The 20,960-nt window shown below is 54.1% G+C and overlaps 1 protein-coding gene across 2 annotated transcripts in view; it reads left to right on the top strand.

Moving 5' to 3' along the window:
* The window catches only part of SKAP1 (src kinase associated phosphoprotein 1), a 156,384-nt gene that overhangs the window by 119,288 nt on the left and 16,136 nt on the right, over positions 1–20,960 (top strand). For both annotated transcript variants that reach the window (XM_075171478.1, XM_075171479.1), the window contains 6 exons: positions 6,217–6,297; positions 7,216–7,299; positions 8,798–8,922; positions 9,672–9,735; positions 10,466–10,630; positions 16,227–16,289. In XM_075171478.1, the coding sequence (XP_075027579.1) occupies positions 6,217–6,297; positions 7,216–7,299; positions 8,798–8,922; positions 9,672–9,735; positions 10,466–10,630; positions 16,227–16,289 (582 nt within the window). The remainder of the gene's footprint in view (positions 1–6,216; positions 6,298–7,215; positions 7,300–8,797; positions 8,923–9,671; positions 9,736–10,465; positions 10,631–16,226; positions 16,290–20,960) is intronic.

A 20,960-nucleotide genomic window follows, 5' to 3' on the forward strand; every position in this document is an offset into this window, starting at 1 on the left:
AGTCCAGTTAACAATAAATGGTGGCCGGTTGGAGCACACATGAGCGGTCTAGTGAAGAAGAAAAGAAAGTTGAGCTTAATGAAGTCCTCGCGCCTGTGTCCCTGCGCGTGGACAGGAAAGGACGGGTGGTTTATAACTGTTTATTGGAGTTAATGGTAATAAATTCCTCACTTGTGATGCATTAACTTTAATGTTTTCATTACGTGATGATTTAGGTTTTCCCTTTTCACATTGTAAATCATGTTGTCCCGGTAGCACAGCAGGTCGAATGTCTGACATAATGTTATGTTTGGGGGAGAGAAATAACAGGGGAATGAGTTACACAGATTATATATTTATATATTTCATACATTACGCTTTTTTTTTTTCTCGAGGACTTTAAAAAATCGCCTCCTCGGGAAGCGGGTGGACGGGTGGACGGACAGACCCATCTGAGCAGGGATTTGCGAGATGCGGCTGCGAAGGGCCGGTTTCCATAGCAACTCCCCAAATCCACTTGGTGCCGAAGGGGTTTTTTTTTCCCTCCCTCTTTGCTGAGTGTGAGCCCTTGGCTAATGAGCTGTGCAAATAGATATTGAGATTTAGTGTTTTTTATTTTGCAATTATAGACTTAGTGATTTGGAAGGAAACTTTTGGGCCAAAGGCTCTGCCTCCTCTTTGAATTTTCTTTTTTTTTTTTTTTTCTTTGGCAAAGTTGCTTTAACTTCAAACTTGCGGTTACATTTTCCAGACGGAATAAAAAAAAAAAAAACCAATAAAAGTTGGAGGCTTTTTTCCACCCTCTCGGGCTAAATCCCAGCCCAATCTACAGCCCACTGTTTGCCATTGACTGTCTCTTGTTTGCTTATCAATCATAAAAACCACGGTCATGGACTCCTCTGAAGAAACAACAATGAATCCAACACTAACTCGGCGTCTAACAAAGGTCCAACTGTACGTCCCCTATTTGTTTGTATTCCGTCATTAATTGCGGTCCAACAAAGACATTAGGGGCAACGCAGTTAATTAGGCACCGTTCAACCCCAGGTGAGAATTGCGGTTTTCTTGAGTGACTTCCATGGATTTTGTGTTCGCTCCTGACTGTCAGCACTTGTCAAAAGCCTCCGCCATTGCCTGGGACCAGTTAATCTTGATTCCTGCCTTCACTACTGGTCTGTACTGGCTGCCACAAGAGAGCATTTAGCAATTCCCCGCCTGCCCCGAAGGTTGCTCTGGGTTTAGCCGCAGTTTTTGGATGGGCTCGTTGGGTTGGGATGCCTTGTAGCATCCGAGGGCTCCTGAGCCTGGGGACAACTGATCCCGAAGCTGAACGCAGGGATATTTCAGTTGATAATTTCCTTTCCGTGATTTGTTGCCATTGATTTTTATCTGCCTCCTGCTTGCTGACTAGCTTTCAATCTAGGTGGTTATCCTGGGGTGGATACCTACACTCTGAATTTTGCTTACTAGCCTCTTCTGAAAAGTCAGGCTGAAGCCTGAATAAATCTTCTCTGCCATGCCTTGCCTTTTCTTCATCTACTTTCTTATTTTCCTGCTCAAAAACATGCAATAAAATTAGTCTGGCACAAGATCTATTTCATGTGATCCATGGTGACAATTGTTTAGTTCCCCATTTTCTTTGAAATAGTTGCTCATTTCGTTCCCGTCGTTATAAATGATCCCCAGCCGTTTCCAAGGCGCGGAAAGGTTGGGAGACGTTCCCGAGGCGCGGAGGGCAGCGTGTCCGAGGGGCACCGAGGGCCCGGGAGCCACCGAGGAGATGCGCTGTGACCTGGAGCAGGGGGACGAGGAGGCAGGGACCAGGGGGACCACGCTGATGGATGGTGGCTCGCGTCCCACCATGGCCTTTCTCCTCCTGTTCCGTTTGGCCGGGACATCAGTCCGTGCCCGTTGCTGGCTGCGTCGCCGGCTGCAGCATCTGCGTGGCACTGAAAAGGTCCTGCCCAGCCGTGCCCGAGGTATCCAGCCCCCGTCAGCCGGAGCCTGGAGCCACGGGGCCAAGCTCCCTCCTCTCCTCCCACGGGGGACTGGACCGTGGGGTAGGTCTGGCTGGTAACTTTGATTAAGGGTACCCGGGAAGAGGGTTTGGGGGGGATCTGCCCCCGCATGGATCGTGATGTGAGAAAGCAGAGATGCTTTCAAGATCCTCTTCATCTTGGAAAAAGGTTTAAATACGGGAAGCGTTATTCTCCCATCAGAGAGCGAAAGGAGCAGGGCTGACAAACATCTTGGTTTTGCATGGATGCAACTTGCGTTTGAATAAACCCACGAATGCCGCTCGGCAGTGGCCATCAGTGCCATTAGCCCCAGCAGCCGCCTCCTGGACCCGTTTGCCGTAGCAGACCTCGGGGTGGCGGGTGAGATTTCTAAAAGCTTTCAGCATTTCCCGAGTCCATCTCGCTTTGAAGGCGGTGGGAGGGGTTGTTTGTCTCTTTGGGATTGTTTTTTTTCTCGTTAGCTTCAATGGAAAAAGAGCGCAGCCGCCACAGAGGGCTTTGGGAAATCACAGCCGATTGTGCTCTGGTTGAAAATGTATTTGGGTGTTCCCTGCGAAGGCCCCCGGAGCAGAATCTGCTCTTGGCACGTTTGAGCCTGGTGAATAAGCTGGAGGATGGGGAATTAGCTGTAACCGTCGTGCCTCCGTGCTCCGTCCCTTTGAACAGTCGGTTGATGTGACAGCGTGGGCACCGACGCAGCCCCCGGGCATGTTTGGCTGCAGCTACTGTGACATTTTGTGCAGCTGGTGTGCATGACTCAGAGAGCAAAGGGGCGAGAGCTGAAATCCCGAGGTCCTTGAGGACACGGCAAGGACGGGGCGGAACGGTCGCGGCGCTCGGCAGCCGAACTCCGAGAAACTTTGCCCAAAAGATGCCGTTTGGTCAGCAAAGCCAGAGGCTCGGTGGGTGACCCGGGTCCACCCCTGTGCCAGCCTGATGTGGGAGTGAAGACCTGGAGGCTGAGAGCATCCTTCAGCAGCACGCGGGGGATGCAAATCACAGTAAAGGTTGAGGTGCAATAAAGAGGAGCAAGGAAAGAGCTGGTGTCTGCTTTTGCACGCGTAGGTGTGGGTCTCTGGCCCCGGTTTTCTCCCACTCCTGAAATGCTACAGCTTTGTATCCTCTGCAGAAAAGTGGTCTCCAGGATCTCGGCACAGAGCCGTTTCCCGGTGCCACCGATGTGCAGCCCTTCTGCGGGAGGCTCCAGATGGAGCAACGTGTCCCGTGGATCGGGAAATTCATCTGCGGGGAAAATCCTTGAGGGTGAGCAGCTCCCTCGGGAGCCGGGCTCGAGAGGCTGCAGAGGATGGAGGAGAAGCCACGAGGGTTTGAGGTGCTGGTGGCACTGGGCAGCGCTGCCGGTACCAGCCGTCTGCTGGGCAAAGGCTGGGCCGGGGGAGATGTCAGGGTGGAAGGGACCGCTGAGACCATCCCAACACAACCGCAGCCCTGCCGCCCCGTGCCAGGACCAACCGAAGAGGGGCCGTGTGTCTGGGAGAGCACAGATGTCTCTCTCAGATGAATTTAAGGCCTTTTTTTTCTCTGTTTTTATAAATGGTGAATGGTCATTAGTGGTTGGAACAGATGACCAGGCGACGGGCTGGCTTTTCCATTACTTGGAGTCCTAGAAGAAGTGGGGAGCTGCGGTTTACCTGCCAGCTGGGTGGCCCTGGGGCAGAGGCGTCTGGCAGAGGCTGCCTGGGCAAATAAACCCTCTGCCCTGGGAGACCCGGGCTGGGCTCCCACCTCGCCTCTCTGGATCTTCTGAGAGTCCATTAGGATGGTTTAAAGAAATAAAAAACCCCAAGGACTCTCTTTGCAGGTTAATTTAGCTCTTTGCTGCTAGCAAAAGCCATCTGGATTGTTGTTAGGGGCAGGCTGGGGACGCGGAGAAGGACGGGGACACCCCACGTAGCCCCAGCCCCGTCTGCAGCCAGGCAGAGCCCCGAGCACCACGTCCCCCGCACTCACCCTCCTCGCACAGATTTAATCTTCCTGGCTCTGCGTTAGCAGGGCTGCATTAGAGAGGCTGCGTGCAGCACGCAGGTTACAGCTGCCATCGTCATGTCACATTCTGTAAAACTTAAAATTTCCAGAACCCTGTGCAATCGAATCAGCCCTCGCAACCCCTCCTTAATTGTATTAGTTTGTCTGAGCAGCCACTGAGTATTTAAGAAGAAGGGAGTCTCCTTCCATTCTGATTTTCCTGCTGGGAAACTGAGGCACGGTGTCTCTTGCAGAGCGGGAGGGATTTGGGCATCCTGACAGCGATGCCGCAGAGGTGCCCCGGCCCCGGGGAACTGCCAGCCTGGCAGATCCTGGGACCCAGGGCCACAAATAACCTGAAACATGGGATCTGCTTACGTGGAAAATTGATCTCAAATAGGGCAAAGCGGAACTGAGAAGGCAGTAGCTACCCCCGGGGTCCTGCCTGCTTACAGGCAAGCACCAAGAAATGGTGGGCGAAGAGAGAGGATGCGGGGCTGGAAGAGGTTGTTGCTGGCTCCCATCGTGTCCGTGCTGCTTCCCCGCTTCGGTTGCTCTTTGTGGTGTTTGAAAGGTCCTTGCACTCCCCCAAATCTCTCCTGGCAACTGAGGGAAGAGCAGAAAGAGCATCCCGAGGAGGACCAGGATGGCCAGACACGTCCCTGCCTTGGCTCAAGCGACAGCAGCATCTTGCACGCCGGCGATTTCCGCAGCCGGTTTTCTTGAGGGAACGGGGGCAGAGGGAAGCCCCATGCTGATAATGTACTGAAAGTAAATGAAATTAAATAAGCGAAGCAGCACTCGCAGCTCCTGCCTTCCCCCCTGGGTAATTCAATTCGAGCGCTCGCGCTGATGGGATCTCGCCGGGGCTGCCTCCGTCACCCCGCTGGGGCCTGGATTCTTAACGTCTAAATAAAAGTTTCACTCAAGCATTTTTTATGCTCCTGCCAGCGGGATCAGCGAGCTGGCGTTGGGCACATTAATGTAATATTCATACTCGCAGGGTCTCCCTGTGCATCCGGCAGCACCGTCCCATTTTCATAATTATAAATGTCCCATAAAATGACATTTAGATTTGCATTAGCAAAAGGGGCCGGGGCTTGGATTTGAGAAGACAATGTGCCTTTTTGCAAAGATGCTCGGCGTTGCTGGAGAAAAGCCTGAGCACGTTTGTGCCGGGCAGGTGCTGGAGGGACGTGCGGGAAGGGGCCGTCCGTGTCCTCCAGGCATTGCGGAGGGGCAATCCCACAGCATCCCGGGCTTCCCCTAATCCCAATCACCTCGGACAGCTTTGCACAAGCCGAGGATTTGGTCTTTGAAGGATCCGGTTTCCAGCCAACAGAGGAGACAGACGTAGGGGAGCCTTTCCACCAACCCAAACTTTGCGTGTCGTTGTGTCTGCCATTCGCCCCGAGACCCATTTGCGGAAGATTTATAGCGAGCCCAGAATTTGCAAACTATAAAACACAAAAATGAAAATAGCCTGTGAGTGAGGGAGGTGACAGGGGGATGGATTGGGCCGAGAGCTGGGTGTTAGCGAGACGGTAAGAAAACAAGAGAAGCTCTTGTGACCCGGGATTCTGGGAAGTTATTCATACTGAAAAGGCTGCCAAGGCTGGGCGCTGGGGAGGTGATTAGTGGCATTTAGTCATTTTTTATTGTGCTTAGTAGAAGTTACGATGGCGGGAGATGAGCGGGAGAGGAGGGGGAGACCTTCTCAGCAGCGAGCCGTGGCTGGGGGACGTCCTGGCCCCGCTGGTTGTGGGATGAGATGTGGCCGTCACCTCGTGGCCCCTCCGTGGGTCCGGCCGCCAGCCCGGGGCGAGGTGCCGTGGTCCGAGTTAGACCAGACATCGGAGAAGGGGATTGTGTTTTCCAAGTCCGTAAACCTGACCAGATCCTGCTGCTGCCAAAGGCTCCCGGGGACCCAGAGAGCCTTGGCTGGGGGTAGAGGGCTGGGCATCAGCCCCCGCAGCAGCACCAGCCTCAGCCCGCTGAGGGGGGGTCTCTGGAGCCGTGTGAATCATGGTCCTGCTTTCCTTGAGGACTTCTTCGGGGAGCCTGCAAGCGGGGTTGGGAATAGCTGGTGAGATGGTGGTAGACCATGATTTTCACCTCCAGCTGCTGGTCTGCTCCCCAAGCCTCTTCTGCAGAGAAAGGGGCTGAAAACGTTGTGCTGAGGGGTTCTGCGAATGGGAAATCCCAAAGCTTTGCTTTGCTTTGCTCTCTGTAGGTTTGGAGGAGATCACACCGAAGCCTGTTCAAGACACAGGGAACATTTTGAAGCAAGGATATCTGGAGAAGAGGTCTCGAGGTAAGGCTCGACCAGTACCTCATAAGATAAGGTTTGGGGATGTCACCTCAGAATTAGCAAGAATGCAAATTTTCACATGAAGAACAAACAGGAAAATACATCTTTTCTGCACATTTATCTGTAGGCGCATGCAGAATCTTTCAGGCTTTTCTTAGGCATCATACACACAGGGAGGGCAGAGCCTTTATTTATTCTCTTTTGCAGATCATCAAACTGCACAAAGATTAAAACCCAGAAATTGAATTAAGCAGCAGCCCAGTCCTCTAAGGCAAGATGTGCCCTTCTAACGAGCAATACCTAATGAGGATAAAATCCCAGTGAAGACAAGGTAGTTCGTAGCATCATACACATTAGCAAGTTGAGATAAGGACTGTGAGTCAGCCTCAGGTTTATCTTGATTTTACTGACTCTTGTGAAAGCTACAAATTATTTCCTCATCACTCAGATTTTATCTTGATTTATTTACTGTATGACAGGTGGTATGAGGCAAGAACAGCCCTTTTTTCCTCATGGCCATCAGCTGAGCTGTATAACTGGCCCTGTGCATGTTTTAGCTTGCTCCAATTACCGAGTAAAAGACATTTGCTTAAACCTCAATTAGGGAGGTTTAACCCAAAGCTGTGTTCCCTCCCAGTTAGCAGGACTAAGAGTCAGCCCAGCCCAGCCCAGCCCAGCCCAGCCCAGCCTGCCTGGAGGGCTGGCGAAGGCTTGCAGGGGCTCCAGCCTGGTAGGACAGGCTGGTTCTCCCTTACTTGGTTGAGGTTTTGTATCTAAATTTGCTTGCCTGAATTTTGTGCTAGAAATGTGCAGGATTTTGTTGGGAAAAAATTCTTCTTTCCCCTAAATATTCATCTGAGGCATACAATGAAAGAACAGAAATTAATGGTTTTTATGCTTTTGCTGTCCTTTCCTCCCTAGAGCACAGCTTTTTTGGGTCAGAGTGGCAGAAGCGGTGGTGTGTCCTCAACAAAAGGACCTTTTACTACTACGCCAATGAGAAAAGTAAGTGGTGAGATCTCTGCCTCCGGTCCCCAAACTGTGGGTGGTGGCTGAGGGCACGGACAGGGCTGGAAAAGAGAAGGGGAGAGCCCTTGCTGAAGAACAGGCCAATATCGGAGTAGAGAAAAGCATATACGGTGGGAAGGTCGTAATTCCCTACCAAAGCGTAAGATGCAGGTTCTCCTAGAAAGGTAGATCGAGCTTGCTTTTTTTTCCCCTCGAACACCTTTATAGGTATGGAACAAGAGAGGAGAGACACAGGAACAGAGCTGTGTGTAAATAAAATGAGGTACCAAGTTTTCCATTAGCCATCAGCTGGGCTTCAACCCCCTAAGTGACTGTATATAATCCATGTGTCAGTGTATATAAATATTTTGCAGTCATGCTCCATCAGGTACATATAAACAGACAGCTAATATCTCCAACAGAGTTTGGCATGATTAGATATATGGCCTTCCTCTCTTCCACCCATCCAGAAACACGGCGTGCTAACGGCTTACAAAATACACACGAACACCCTTGGTTTACGATGGCCAAGTCTGCAGCTAGGACAGGATTAAATTCCAGTGGGTCGTGGGGATGAAGCTGGGTCTTTGTCCTTCTTCCACGTCCTTTGTCTGAGGATCTTGAAAACTTTTTGTTTCCGAACAAGCTTCCCAACTCCTCTCACCCTGGCGGGGTATATGCAGGGGTATGAGCTGCTCGGGCTTTCCCAGCGAGCGGCTAGCAGAGGTAGGTGTTGAAGCCAAGGGTTGATATTTGGTTGTTTCTGCGGGGGACGAGCAGTTGTCATCTTCCAAATGGTCTCCAGAAGACAAGAGAGTAAAGCAAACCTGTTATCAATAGGCTGAAATCCTTATATAGGGCTTGACCTCACCCCTGGAAGGTTTTTTTAAGGATCTGCAAATCAAAAAAAGGTTAAGAGCAACTGCCTGAATCGTACTCCCATGCTTCCTCAAGAAGATTCATAAGGAAATAATGAGCTGGGGTAAATAAAGACGCCTCAGATGACTGCAGTGAAGTTCCCTCTTTCCACCCTGGCTGACACCGGCCGTGCGTGTGCCTCGGCAAGGTCTGTAGGCCAATTCTCAAAGGCCCCACTAAGTATTTCTTCCTGTACGCCGGCCCGTTAATGCCTTACCAGCAGAATAATCATTGGTATCATATTTCCCCAAGTGCACAGTGGTCTCTGCCTCATTACAACCGGCTCATCTCGTGCAACCTTCTGACCCTGGCAACCTTTTGCTGGCTGTTTGCAATCTCTTGAGGCTTAAAAGGGCATTCTCTTTACTGTGTCTTTATGAAGATTTTATAATATTCCCTCTGGATTTCCTGGGGGTGGACATGCTTAGACTGACGGGTTTTTTCTGGCCGTTTCCCCTTGACACGTGGTGTACCTCAGTTTCCCTATGTGGGCAACAGATATCTGCACCGCCCCGCAGTACTGCGAGCTGGATAAAAAGATGCAAACTCCAGATGTAGCGTGTTTCTCTTCTTCCAGGCAAGCAACCTAAAGGCATCTTCTCCATCGAGCACTATAGTGCCCGGCTGGCTTTCCATCTCCGCAAAGACTCTCGAAAAAGATGCTGTTTCGAGTTAATCTGCCCTGGCAAACGCACCTACGAGGTAGGAACTGGGAGAAGAAACGGATCTTCTGGGCTGGTTTGAGCACTGGGTACAAAAGCACACGGTCCCAGGTCTGGGGTGCAGGCTGGACCTGCAGGGTCAGGGAGTCTGTGAATCTCCAAACCCCCTGGTAAAACAAACCAAGCAGCACTGCAGAAGGTGCCGATGCTTCTCCTTCTTGGCAGGTCATCTCAACATGGACCTTCCCTTGGTGCAAGAGTGACCCTGGGCTCTCTTAGCACTTGTGGGGCACAAGGATTAAGTGAGAACATGGGTTAGAAGCAGTAGAGGATTGGGTTTGGAAAAGCCACTTTTAAATAAGCAGTTCAGAGCCAGGTTAAATTTAAACCTTCAATTTGTTGAGCATCCAGGGGGGGAACCTAAAAACTGGTGTAATGAAAAACCTGGCCCAATCCACAAAGTATGCATGAGAGCCTTCCTGAGCTTCAGGGAGATTTGGATGTAGAGTCTTGCTTCAGAGTCAGTATAGTATATTCAGTGGGGATTGTGGTTTTCATCTGAATTATTTTAATGAATTAGGCTTGACAGCCTTCCTCTGGGATAGTCTAGCTTTGTTCCGCTTCTGTTTCCCTGTTTGGAATAGGGAGATAAAGAAGTGAAATGGCTTTCCCAAAGTCACAGGGTAGAGAATGGCAGATGCAGGATCTCCATCCCCTATTCTAGCTGCAAATCTTTCTCCTCTTCCTACATACAAGAACCAGCACAATAACAGGTGAACCTCTCTCCAGTTCACAGCCCCAAGCCCAGCAGAGGCTGAAGACTGGGTGGACCAGATCCAGTTCCTCCTGAAGGGTGAGTCTGGCAGCTTGGTCCGAGCCCAGCGTGCCCTGTTTGTTTGGGCAGATCCTGGCATTTTCCCACCCAGCTTGGGCTGCTCCCTCCAGCAACGGGTGGGCTTGTGCTGACTGCCGAGACCTTGCTGGGGTCCCAGCATCCCCCCTTAGCTAAAAGAGAGGTTCTGGGGCTTTGCTCTTTCGAGCAGATGGTTAAAAAGAAGTGGTTGTTTGGAGCCCACAGGCATTTGGTTTCAACTCGAGAGCTTTGGGCTGCTTTTAGAGGACAGAGTTGTGTGATCTCTCAAAGGCTGCAAGTGTCACCAAGTGGGACAAGAAGTGTGGGGTTTGGCTCAACTGGAGTTGCTCCAGTTTGAGACCAGCAATACTGAGACAAGGCTCCAGCCCTGCGCGTGGAAACCCTCTGGAAACCATAGGCAGCTGCCCAGGAGTGGGGTCAGCTCAGTTCCTTGACGCACTTGTTGAATTTGGCTTTGCTCTCTGGCGTTTGCCATCCTTTCTTGGGTTTTTCCTTTGTTTTAGCCTATTCTCAGCTTCCATCCCATTTTCTTTACACCAGGTGCTCACGGGCCAAGCAAGGGGACAGTTCACTCCCTGCGAGGTCCATAGTGAGCACAAAGTACAGTGGCACAGGCTTTGTTACTTGATTTCAGCTCACCGAAAGTACCAGCTGGATGCTGGTACTTTGATTTGCTCTTTTTCACCATGCTTGTGCTCTCTCCTGCCAGACCTGAGCTCCCTCACTATCCCGTATGATGAGGAGGACGAAGAAAAGCTCTACAATGACGTGGACAGTTCTGACTCTGTGAACACAGCATCCCATAATACTACCCTGAATCAGGATGAGCCAAACATTGAGATGGAAGAGGATGACATCTACGAGGTTTTGCCAGGTGAGGAACCAAATAAACAGTTTAAAACCCGAGCCATCCCCTAGCCATAGCCCTGCCAGCATGGCAGGAGACCTTGGCCCCATCACACATTGATGGGAATGAATCTAAGGCTCTGCTGAGCTTACCGGACCCATAACTCACAGGTTTGACCCCGTTTCTTTGTTCAGACTGGTTGATGGACCACAAGAGCAAACCTTTTCTGTTCTGGTGAGGCGGAGGCTTTGTAAATTCAGGTGGGGCGGCTTCTAGAGGTTGTGCTCCTTCAGCTATTAAGTTTGGTGAGAGTGGAATCTCTGGGCTGTGTTACCTAGAAAATCAGACTTTAGATGATGAAAATGCTCCCTTCTGGGCATGCAGTCATGGTTGTAACACAATTACTGGTCTTCCAAGAGATGATAAAATAACTTCATTAAAGACCAGCGCTTGCTCACTAACAGTGCACGGGGTCTGGAGGTAGCAGGGCAGCGGCTGCCGGTTAAAGGAGCCAGGAGCAATCTTCCTGGCACAGAACCAAACAGCCTGCGAGGGTGACACGGTCTGCAACATTTCTTACCGTTATAGCAGAAATCATGGTGCGACATGCCCCAGGGCTTGGTCAACCGGTCACCTGCGCCTTATTCAAACCTGTGTGCTCTTCTGCCTCTGCGCTGAGGTTGGGATCACCCAGCTCTCTGCACCCCCTTCCTCAGAGCAGGGTACCTTGGGGTCTGTGTCTGGAGATGCAGAATAGGTCCTTGTTTCTTATTTATTTCAGAGCTTTATATTTGTAGTGATTAAAAAAATAATATTAAATGCACCAGAAAGTTTTATGGTGCCTGAGATCTTTGTCTTGTTATTGCTGCCAAAGGAAATCTCTGCTCAGCGGTTTGCGAGTGGCATCCAGACAGCTGCCGGGAGCGGAGCCGGAGCTCCGGGGCTGCCTGCGCAACCCTGAGCAAACCTCAGCCTCTGCCCATCTCTCGTCTTTCCTTCCTGACCTTCCCTTCCTCTGTTTACATCCTCAGCTCTTTGGGCAGCAGCTTTCTCTTCCTCCGGGCGTACCTCCAGTGATCCCAGAGCTCAGCACTGTGGTCCCCAGGCTGGTGTGTGACGCTCGGTCAGGCCCAGGGCTTTCAGCATCCCCGGCTGCTTTGGCAGCTGTGCCCGACTCCTCGCTGCCTTGCGGCTGCCGACAGCGACTACAGAGCAGATATTAGATGTGAGGTTTGGTCCACGTGTGGCTAATGGCGATCCTGCTAGGAGCTCGCGCGGGGTTGATTTAGGGACAGACCCCTCCGTTGCCCCCGCTCCGGGATGCAGCGTCCTGAAAGAGCTGCAGCCGACCCTGCCAGCCAGGTTCGCCCTCGGTCCCCACGGGTGTTGCACTCCTGCTCCCACGCACGGATCGGTTCCCTGATGCTGGGGCCGCAGAGCATCGTGGCGGAGGAGGGAATATCTCAGCCAAACCCTTCCTTTAATTATGGACTTTCACTGGGCTCTCGGTCCTGCCCATTCCAGCTCCTTAAAAGCTTGCTAAGAGGTTCCTGAGGCAGCCCGAAGGGTTGTGTCTCGGGCTGCGAGCCAGCAAAACGCTGCAAACGCCAAGGTTGAAGCCCCGTGCTTTAGCAGGGCTTTTGCAGCATCCTCCAGCCCCAGCGCGTGGGCATCCCGGGGGCTTTGCTGCCATGCAGGGGGTTCTGTCCCCGGGGCTCGGCCAAGCCTCCGGCACCCAGCGTCACGGCTGCGCTGAGCCGGGGCGCAGGCAGGAGCTGTGGGACGGCTACCTCTGCCCGCACCGCCTCTGCTCCCCGGCCGTCAAGCATCCTGCCTGCAGCCCGCGGCTGGAATCGCACCGACACGCAGGGACGCAGCTCCGCCGGCGGGAAGCAAAGCCACAGCTCTCCCGTCGGGGCTCTCACCCCCCTGCACACCCCAATTCCCTGCCTGGTTGGAGGTGGGTGCTGGTGGCACCGCTGATGCCCAGCGGGTGGGTGGTGAGAAGCCAGTTGCAGGGCTCGGGGGCGGGTAGGAGAGGTCTGCTCTGCCCCGAGCTCGTCCCCCCCCGGCCCTTCGCACCCCTGGGACCCCCCAGCAAGCGCAGGGAAAGGCTCTGCCCAAGCTGGGGTCTCCTCTGGGCCCGGCTGCCTCCCTCGTGTCCCGAGTGAAAATAGAGAGAGAAAGAGGGAGAGGGAAAAAAAGGAAGGGGGGGGGAGATGAAGAGATAATTTCCTCAGCAAGTCATCGTTGTTAATGAAGTTTTACAAAAACAGATACAACCAAGGAAAAATAAAATTTCACAGGTGATAAATTTTTCCAATTTCCCTGGCAGAATTCGATAGGATTGTTAAATTAAGAGTGAAGGTGTCTGTTAGGAAGCAACGAGCAGTGATGGGTAATTTTATAGAGTGGAAAATTGAATCAAATTGCTACATTAAAACACAGCTCCTCTGAGAATCTGCCCAACGCCCAGGCTGCTCCGGTGCAGCAGTGGGGTGTACGGCCCGCCGGCTCCCCGGCCATGCCCGGGGCTGGGGGCTGCTGTGGGGCTCTGGACCCCGGGTGTGGGGGCTGCCCACGGGGGTGTAAAGGCATTTTCCCGAGGGTGGCATGGCCAAGGCTGTGATGCTCCGCACAGGGAGGCGGCATAGGGGGAATAGCGCAGCCCCCAGGAGATGCATTTTTCAGCATTTCCCTCTGATCCATCACTATAAAATCCAGATATTGGCTGAGATCAAACACCCAGCCCTGGGAAGGCAGAGCATCGCTTCCAGCCTCGACTCAGAAAAGCACCTGGCTGCAACAGGCTGCAGGGCTGCGGTGTGGCGGGGAGCTTGTCACGTCCCCACGGGCCCCGTTCCTGAATTGCACAGCTCAAAATCTGTAAGGACTGTGCCGGGGGCCAGCGTGCCGCAGCACAAGCCACGGCGCAGGGCAGGGCTCAGCAGCACCCCAGGATTAATGCCTTCACCACGGCCATCCCAGGGCGTCTGCACCCGTGCTGCGGGCAGGCAGAGGCTGTGCCTGGCCCCGCTGCAGCGTTGCAGGAGAAGATGGGGTGCAGGAGGGCGAGCGGAGCTGGCCGCTGTCAGCCGAGGGGGAGCCACGCCAGCCCGCTGTCTGCCCACCGTGTTTTCCTGAGAAAAATCCCACGCGAGTTTCCTCCCTTCCTTCCGCAAAGGCTCCGTCCATTGCAGCCCATCAGCCTCCGAGAGCTCGGGGGCGGCCAGCCCTGAGCGCGCTGGGCAGAGCAGGGACCCGGCATCGCTTGGGGTTTTCCTCCGAGCACCTTTTGCAAAAGGCGCAGAGTGAGTGGTCAGCAGGGCAGGGGCTTTCTAAAGAAAGGGAAACTGAGGCACAGAGGACTGAGACACGGGACAGGACCTTGTCCAAGCTGTGGAGCAGTCAGCTGCCTTGCTGCTGTCTCAGGTGGGCGATGCGAACAGGGAGAGGGTCCGTGGCTTTGGTTAGGACATGCCCCGTTCCATCAAATAGGGAATAAAATGGCCCGAGGTGGGACAAGGAGAGGGGGCTGCTCTGGAAAGCCTCCCCAGCCCCTGCCTGGCAGCCTCGCCTGGCTCCTGGGGAGCGAGGATGTGGGGGGGCAGCAGCTCTCTATGGGGCGAGGGGTCGGGACCCACAGAGCTGCCTGAGCTCGTTAGGGATGTAAATGTGACTCCCCGTTAGCTGTGCCAGCAAGGGGGACCAGCTCTGCAATCTGGGGGGGCTCCCAGGAGGGCGAGGAGGAAGCAGGACAGATAACGTCTCCCCAGGATCATCGGGGCACCCGCGAGTGCCCAGCACCAGGTCCAGGCAGGGAGCCGGAGCCGGGCAGGGAGCCGGCAGCGCCAGCCCCCTCCGTGTGCAGGATTCACGCAGTTTTCCGCATCTCGGAAACCCAGCGGCAGCGTTTCCTCCGTGGCACGTGTTTTCCTGCGCCAGCGTTGGCTGACGCTTCCCACGGAGCGCGTGTGCGTGCCGGGAGGTGTGAGAAGGGCTCGGGGAAGGAGGTTTCCTGAGGACAGCCTGGCTCCGGGGTGGAAGCAGTGCCTGCAGGAGATCCCCCACGGGTGGGAGGTGGGGGGGGCCGTGGGGAGCCCCTGGGTGCAGGTGTCACCCACAGCGGTGGGGGAAGCTGCTGCCCCGCTTCAGAGGACGGCTCTGGGGGTTTCGTGGCGCACAGGCGTGGGGGTGGTTTGGCTGCCCCCCGCCTCACGCCAAGATGGGATTAGGGGATTCGGTGCCATTGGTTAAAGGATAAAGGAATCCAGATGCGAGGGTTTGGGGCGCATGCGTGGGAATGATGGGGGGAGGGTGCCGTTACAAATACATTTATGTTCTCTTTTACAAATGCAAAGAGCAGGCAAAAGCCACTTTCAATAATTTATTTTAAAATCAATGCTAATGAGGTTCTGTCTCGTCAGTGGCCGAGTTTTACAATAAAGTCTGATTTATTTAGAAAAGATCTTTGGTGCTGCTTCCCGTCTAATGGGGGAGCAGTTGCAGTGACCCTCCAACCTGGGATGCAATTTGTAATTGGCAGCGGAGGTCTGACCTGGTTTGCATTGATCAGCGCCGAGCGGGGGGGCCGGGGCTGGGGCCGCGTCCTCGGAAGGTGCCGGGCAGCAGCAGCAGCACTTCGCTGCCTTGCGATCGGGTGCCGCGGGAGCAGCAGAAGACCCAGGCTTGGTTTCTGTTGGCTCTGCCTAAAGGTGACAGCAAAGCCGCGTCCCCTGAGATGCAACAGGGACAGCTCTTCTGCACCGGGCTCAGCCGTGCCAGGGCTGCCCCGCAGCCCTGTGCCCGCAGCAGAGCAGGAGATGCGGACGAGCAATTTGCCTCAGCGTTGGCTTTCTAAAACATTTCAGAATTGAGTTTTATTTCTGTTATTTTATTAGGTTGCTTCTAGTCTTTATGGTTGCAGAAGGAAGCCTGGGCTGTGACGGCAGCTAATGTGGGTGCTGCGCACCCGACGCGCCCCAGCACCCAGAGCAGCTCAGGCTGGGTGGGTTGTACCTGGCTTGGTGTTAAATAATCGTATTTAAACTTATTTGTGTATAGATCCTTGCTCCCGTCAGTCACTAGCCATTTTCGCAGGGCTCCCCTGTGACTTCCAGCCCCTCTGTCCTTAACCTTTTCCACGGCATCATTTCTTATTATTTTCTTGCATCCTCTTTCCCCATCCTCCGTAGCCGTGCCAGCCTGCCTGCCCTCCGCTGCCTGGGGTCTTCTTCCTCCTCCTTAATTTCGGTTTCTGTCCCCCGTCCTTCCTCGCATTCCTGTCCTGGCATCTCTCCTCGGCGTCTCGTTTGCTCTGGGCTGCGAGTCCTGCACAGGAAGCGTCTCTTCCTATAGGGCACTCAGCAAAGTGCTGCCTAAATTTATGAGCCTATAATAAGTGATTTGTTTTTACCAGTGTTAACAACAATTCATATTTTTATGCAACACGTTTTAAAATATTATCTGTGACTTCCTCCTTTCCACTCTTCACAATTAAGCCGGGAATTTATTATTCTGACAGCGGGATGCTCTCGCAGCCCTCTGCCTGCCTGGGGGTTTGGTGCAGCAGTAACGCTCACAGCCCTTCCCCTGACGTCTCTGCTCTGTTTTCCTCCCCCAGATGAGGAGCTGGACCCCCCCTTCCCAGAGGACAGCGAGGATGCCGGGAGCAGACAGAGAAGCGGTAAGAGCCCACCCTACTTTGGCCAACCCAAAGGACCTCCAGGTCGTGGTTGGGGGGTCCGAGTCTGGCCACCTTCGAGTGTTCTGGGGTACGGGTGGTGAAGGAGGGGTTTGTGGAGGATGGGAGGGTCCCCAAGGGCAGGCTGATGGGTGACAGAGGAGACTCTGCAACCGATGAAGTTCAGACAAGTCAAGCTTGGGGAGCTCTCCCCATCTTCTCCATGCCACGGGCGTGGGGGATGCCTCTCCTTTTTGGACAGGCACCCCATGTCCCTTAGTGAGCTCTCCACGGAGGAGCCCCAACATCCATCCCCTCTCCTGCCTGATGAGATCTGTGTGCTGATGGATCTCCCATGGAAGCACACCCGTCCCTGTCCCTCATCCCATCCTGGACCACGGAGAGGGAGCCAGCCCTCCTGGCACATCCCGAGGGGCCGAGGAGAGGAGCTGGGGCAGAAACAGCCTGGAAGAGGGCAGGAAGCCAGTCACGGCCCAGAGGAAGCCGCCGCAGGGAGGGATCTCGGCGCGGGAAGCCGGAAGGACGCGCACCACCACCCCAGGAACCGGCAGCCCGAGAGCCTGCCGTGGTCGCCAGGGCCCCCACCCCTGCTTTTTCCTTAAGGACCCGCACCGTGGGACGGGAGCGGAAGATCTGTTTCCTCCCCGGTCCCACCTGCTTTGCTTTCCATCGCCGCTTCCGCCCCGGTGCAGGAAAGCAGCGCTTGTGTCTGAGCCGCCGGGGCTGGACCGGCCGGGGGCTTCCTGCCATCCCGCTCGCTCCTCGCCGCATGGGAAAACACGTCCTCCTGGCAAAGCCCGGCTCGGGAGAGCTTCCCGCACCATCCTCCCACTCCGGAGCTTGGAGGGGACGATCTTGCCCTGGTGATGCCCGGCTCGCAGGGTGCCTGCCCGCAGCAGGCATCCCGCTTGTTGGGTGATGGAGGCTGGAGGCGTTCGGTGTTGGATGCTGGGGATGGTGGGTGGCTAAACCAGCTTCACGCGTGCTCGTGCTCTGCTGAATGCACGAGCAGCCCAAGCATCGCTCAGCTGGTTTACCCCTCCCAGTGGTCCGAGAGCCCCCGTGCCCAACTTCCTGGCATTTCTGGAAAGCCTGATCCCACACCCAACAAGCCCCTTGGCCAACATCAACCCCCCTTGGATGTTTCCTGGGCAGTTGCCCCCAGCCCAGGAGGGTGCTCAGGCCTGTTTCTACCAAAATCTTGGTAGCACAGCCAGGGTTGGGTCCCAGCTGCTTGCAGGGACCGGAGCAAGTCAGCGTCTCTCCGCTCCTCCTGGTTTTGCGGAGCTTGTTTCCCACCCCCCGGCACGATGACTTATTTGGCCACTGGAGCATGTGGCAGCTACAGCCGGTACCAGCACCCAGAGCTCGGAAAAAACGACATCCCGATCTTTATAAACTGTGCTGTGGTCATAAAGCGGGACTGCACGCTTTCCCTGGCGGCTCCTCGGCACGGGGTGAGGAAAGCAGAAGGTGATGGGACGTGCACGCACACAGACGCGTTTTTCTTTGCCTTTCACAACTGCCCCAGCATTTAAACATCCAAAAGGCCAGGCAGAAAAGCAGCTCCCCCGTGGCTTTTCCAGCTCGGGGTGGGGGTCAGTGGGGTGCGGAGCGCAGCTCCATGGCAGGCTGGTGCCAGAGGTGATGATGAACCTGCACCCCAAGGCCATCCCGCGGATTTTGGCTCTCGCCTGTCACAGCCCTGCCAGCCATTTAAACACCCTGCTCATACTCATTAGCATCTGCCTGGCGGTTGTAATTGTTGTTAATCGTTATAACTGGTTTAGTTATTAGCATTGTCATGATCGCTTTAAGTCCTGTATCTGTTTTTACACTAAATAATGTATTAGACTCTTGCTTCTGAAATGTTGGGCTGCATTTCAAGAGGGAAAGGTTATCGCAGTGCCGGGAACCCCAACCCTCGTGCCTTTTGCCTCGGTAATTTATGCTTCTGTCCAAGTGGACCAAGGGCGAGAAAGAGATGACGGGAGTCCTTGAGCAGAGGGCCGGGCTGCAGGAGGGAGGGAAGGGGCTATTTCTTAATTATATCACACGGCCAAAGTGCCAGATGAGCATTTGGCTAATGGAAAACTATTGTTTCTAATTTCTAAGAACCACAAGAATGCCATGATGCTGGAGCAGCCCAGCAAATCCAGCTGAGAGCTTCAGGCTGCTCCTGCCAAGACACCCATTTGCTCCGCTCAGGGCTGCTTAATCCCTGCCTTCTGCCTGGACGGGCTTCGGGGCTGCTGCTGCAGTGCGAGCTTACCAGTCGCATACAAAGAGAGCAAAATTCCTCTACTTAGAAAATAAAAAAGCCTCGCAGCCTGCGTCCTGTCACAGTCCCTTGCGCTTAGCGTGGCAGGAGGTTTCACCTAGCGCGAGCACAGCAGTGAAAACCCCTGAGCTGCGGACGGTTGTCATTAGGTTTCAGCATCAACGGGCTTCTGAAGCAACACGCCCGAAGCAAAGGGGTTGGGGCGGATCGTGCCTCTCCCACAGCCCCTGCTTGGGGCTGCTCAGGCTGCAGAAGAAAATGATGCGGTTGTCACGTTTGGCTGGTTTTCTTAATGACCCCAAGGCCCATAAACATGGGAGCGGGCTCTCGTCCCACTTACATCAGTGTAAATCAGTCGCACTGAAATCACGGCTCTGCCCTGAACGCAGATTTAAATGTCTAGACGGGGCATTGGGGCTTTTTAAACAAAAGCTCTTTTCTGTGAAAGCGAGCAGAATTAATGCAGGGTAACCCAGGAGTCCCGGGATGGCTTGTCTGGATCCGACCCACATCCCACCCAGCCTGGAGCCGGCGGGTCAGGAGGACCGTGGACGTCCACCATCCCGTTTGAAGGCTGCAGAGTGAAGTTCTCCCTTGCCTGGCCTTATCTTTAAGTGTGAAAATGGAAGCCAGGATCTCTTCTCTGCAAACGGTCTTAATTTTAACAAGATGTTCTTGATAGCTGGCCCAAAGGTCTGTGTTGCTGTTGGAGCTGTGGCCGGGAACGAAGCGCAGAGCCCGACCGCGCTTTCGTCGTGAGGCGTCTTCCTCATCTGATGCAATTAATTCTGACCTTTTGAAGGCCGGGTTGCAGGGAGGGGTGAGACGTTCCATCCGACCAGCTGACATAGCTGGAAAAAATACACAAACTTTTGGGAGCGCAAACCTTCCTGTGGGATGGAAAATTTTCTCCCTTTGTACTCGCAAAGTGTCATGTCCAGGCTCCTGCCCACGGCTTCTGCTAAGTCTCTGTTTCACTTCTTCCTCCTTTCTCCGCTCCTTGACGGGGTGGCCAGATGCCCCCAAGGTCCTCCCGTTCCTTTGATAAGCAGGAAGGAGCAGATGTGGGATAGGGAGGCACCTCCCAAGTGTTCCTGGTAAACGAGGGACGAGGCTGACTCCAGCTTCCCGGCAGCATCCTCCCCGCGGGCGAGCAGGCGCCCGGGTCCCCATCCCGGGGGAGCGCTGGAGGGGAATGGGCACTTTCGGCTCTGGAAACGTCTTCTAGGAAGATGTATCTTCTATCTCGACCCCCTTCCCCTCCCCGTGCGTTAGTGGCACAGAGCAGAACTGTGTCTAAGAGGAGCAGAGGCTGGTTTGGGGGATCACTATGTTTAAATCTCTTTGCCAGCAAGTTAATGATGCTGCTCCATAGCATTACTGGTGGTTTTGGTACCACGGGAGCAGCCTTTCCCCAACCTCGTCTCACAGGGGACACCAGCAGGTCGGTGTCAAGCGCCGTCCCCCCGTACTGGGTTATTCTCTGCATCGTGGTGTTGTCCTCACACCCTCCCGTAACGACCTTTTGTGTTAATCACACAATTTGCTGGCTCCTACCAAAGCTGCTGCTTGCCTCGTCCTCCTGCTCAGCGCCCGCACGCCCTGATATTTCCTCTGCCTCCAGTTCATAACCCCTGGTTCCTGCACTTAGCACAAGCTTAAATAACTCAGCAGCTCCTACTCCTTCTATTCCCTTCACAATCTTTTCCTCGCCACTGTGTGCTCCCCCTTTAATACTTTCCAAAGGATGCAGACCTACTTTTTTTTTTCCCAGCCTTTCTATTTAAGTTCCCCAAGTCCCTGAGTCATTCCAGTTGCTCCCTGCTGTGCCATTATCCATCTCTGTAATGTCCTTTTTCATATTTAGGTGATCAAATCTGGGCACAGTACTCCAGATGCACCCTTATCGCTCGGTCCCTTATACCATATTAGAAACATTTCCTCCAACATGTGCTCGATATTTTCTATTTATGCTTTCTGGGCTTGGTTCAGCCGCGTGGCAGAGCAGCACAGATCGCTGGTACAGCCCCGGTGCTCGAATCCCCCCCCCCCTGCAGAATGTGGTTTTACTGGGTTTAATTATCCATGGGGGTCACATCATGGAGATGTCGGTGTCGTGACATCTGGATTCACCCCCACTTTGGTGCTGTGCCATCAGAGCAGTCTCCTGCCTGAAGCCTTTGCTCCAGGAGCGTGTTTTAACAGTTGTCTCGTGGGCTTGAAAACTGGGAATCTGGGGGGTTTTTTGGGTGGTTTTTTGATGCTGTGAAGGGTCTGTTGGATGTGCTGGGACAAGTCGCTTCCCCAGCCTGCAAACTGGGCAGAGCAGCATCTCCTCCGGTCGTGGGGCTCAGGCTCCTCTGGTCCCATCG

This window comes from Calonectris borealis, chromosome 22 (assembly GCF_964195595.1).
Source record: "Calonectris borealis chromosome 22, bCalBor7.hap1.2, whole genome shotgun sequence".
In the NCBI taxonomy this organism is placed as follows: Eukaryota; Metazoa; Chordata; class Aves; order Procellariiformes; family Procellariidae; genus Calonectris; species Calonectris borealis.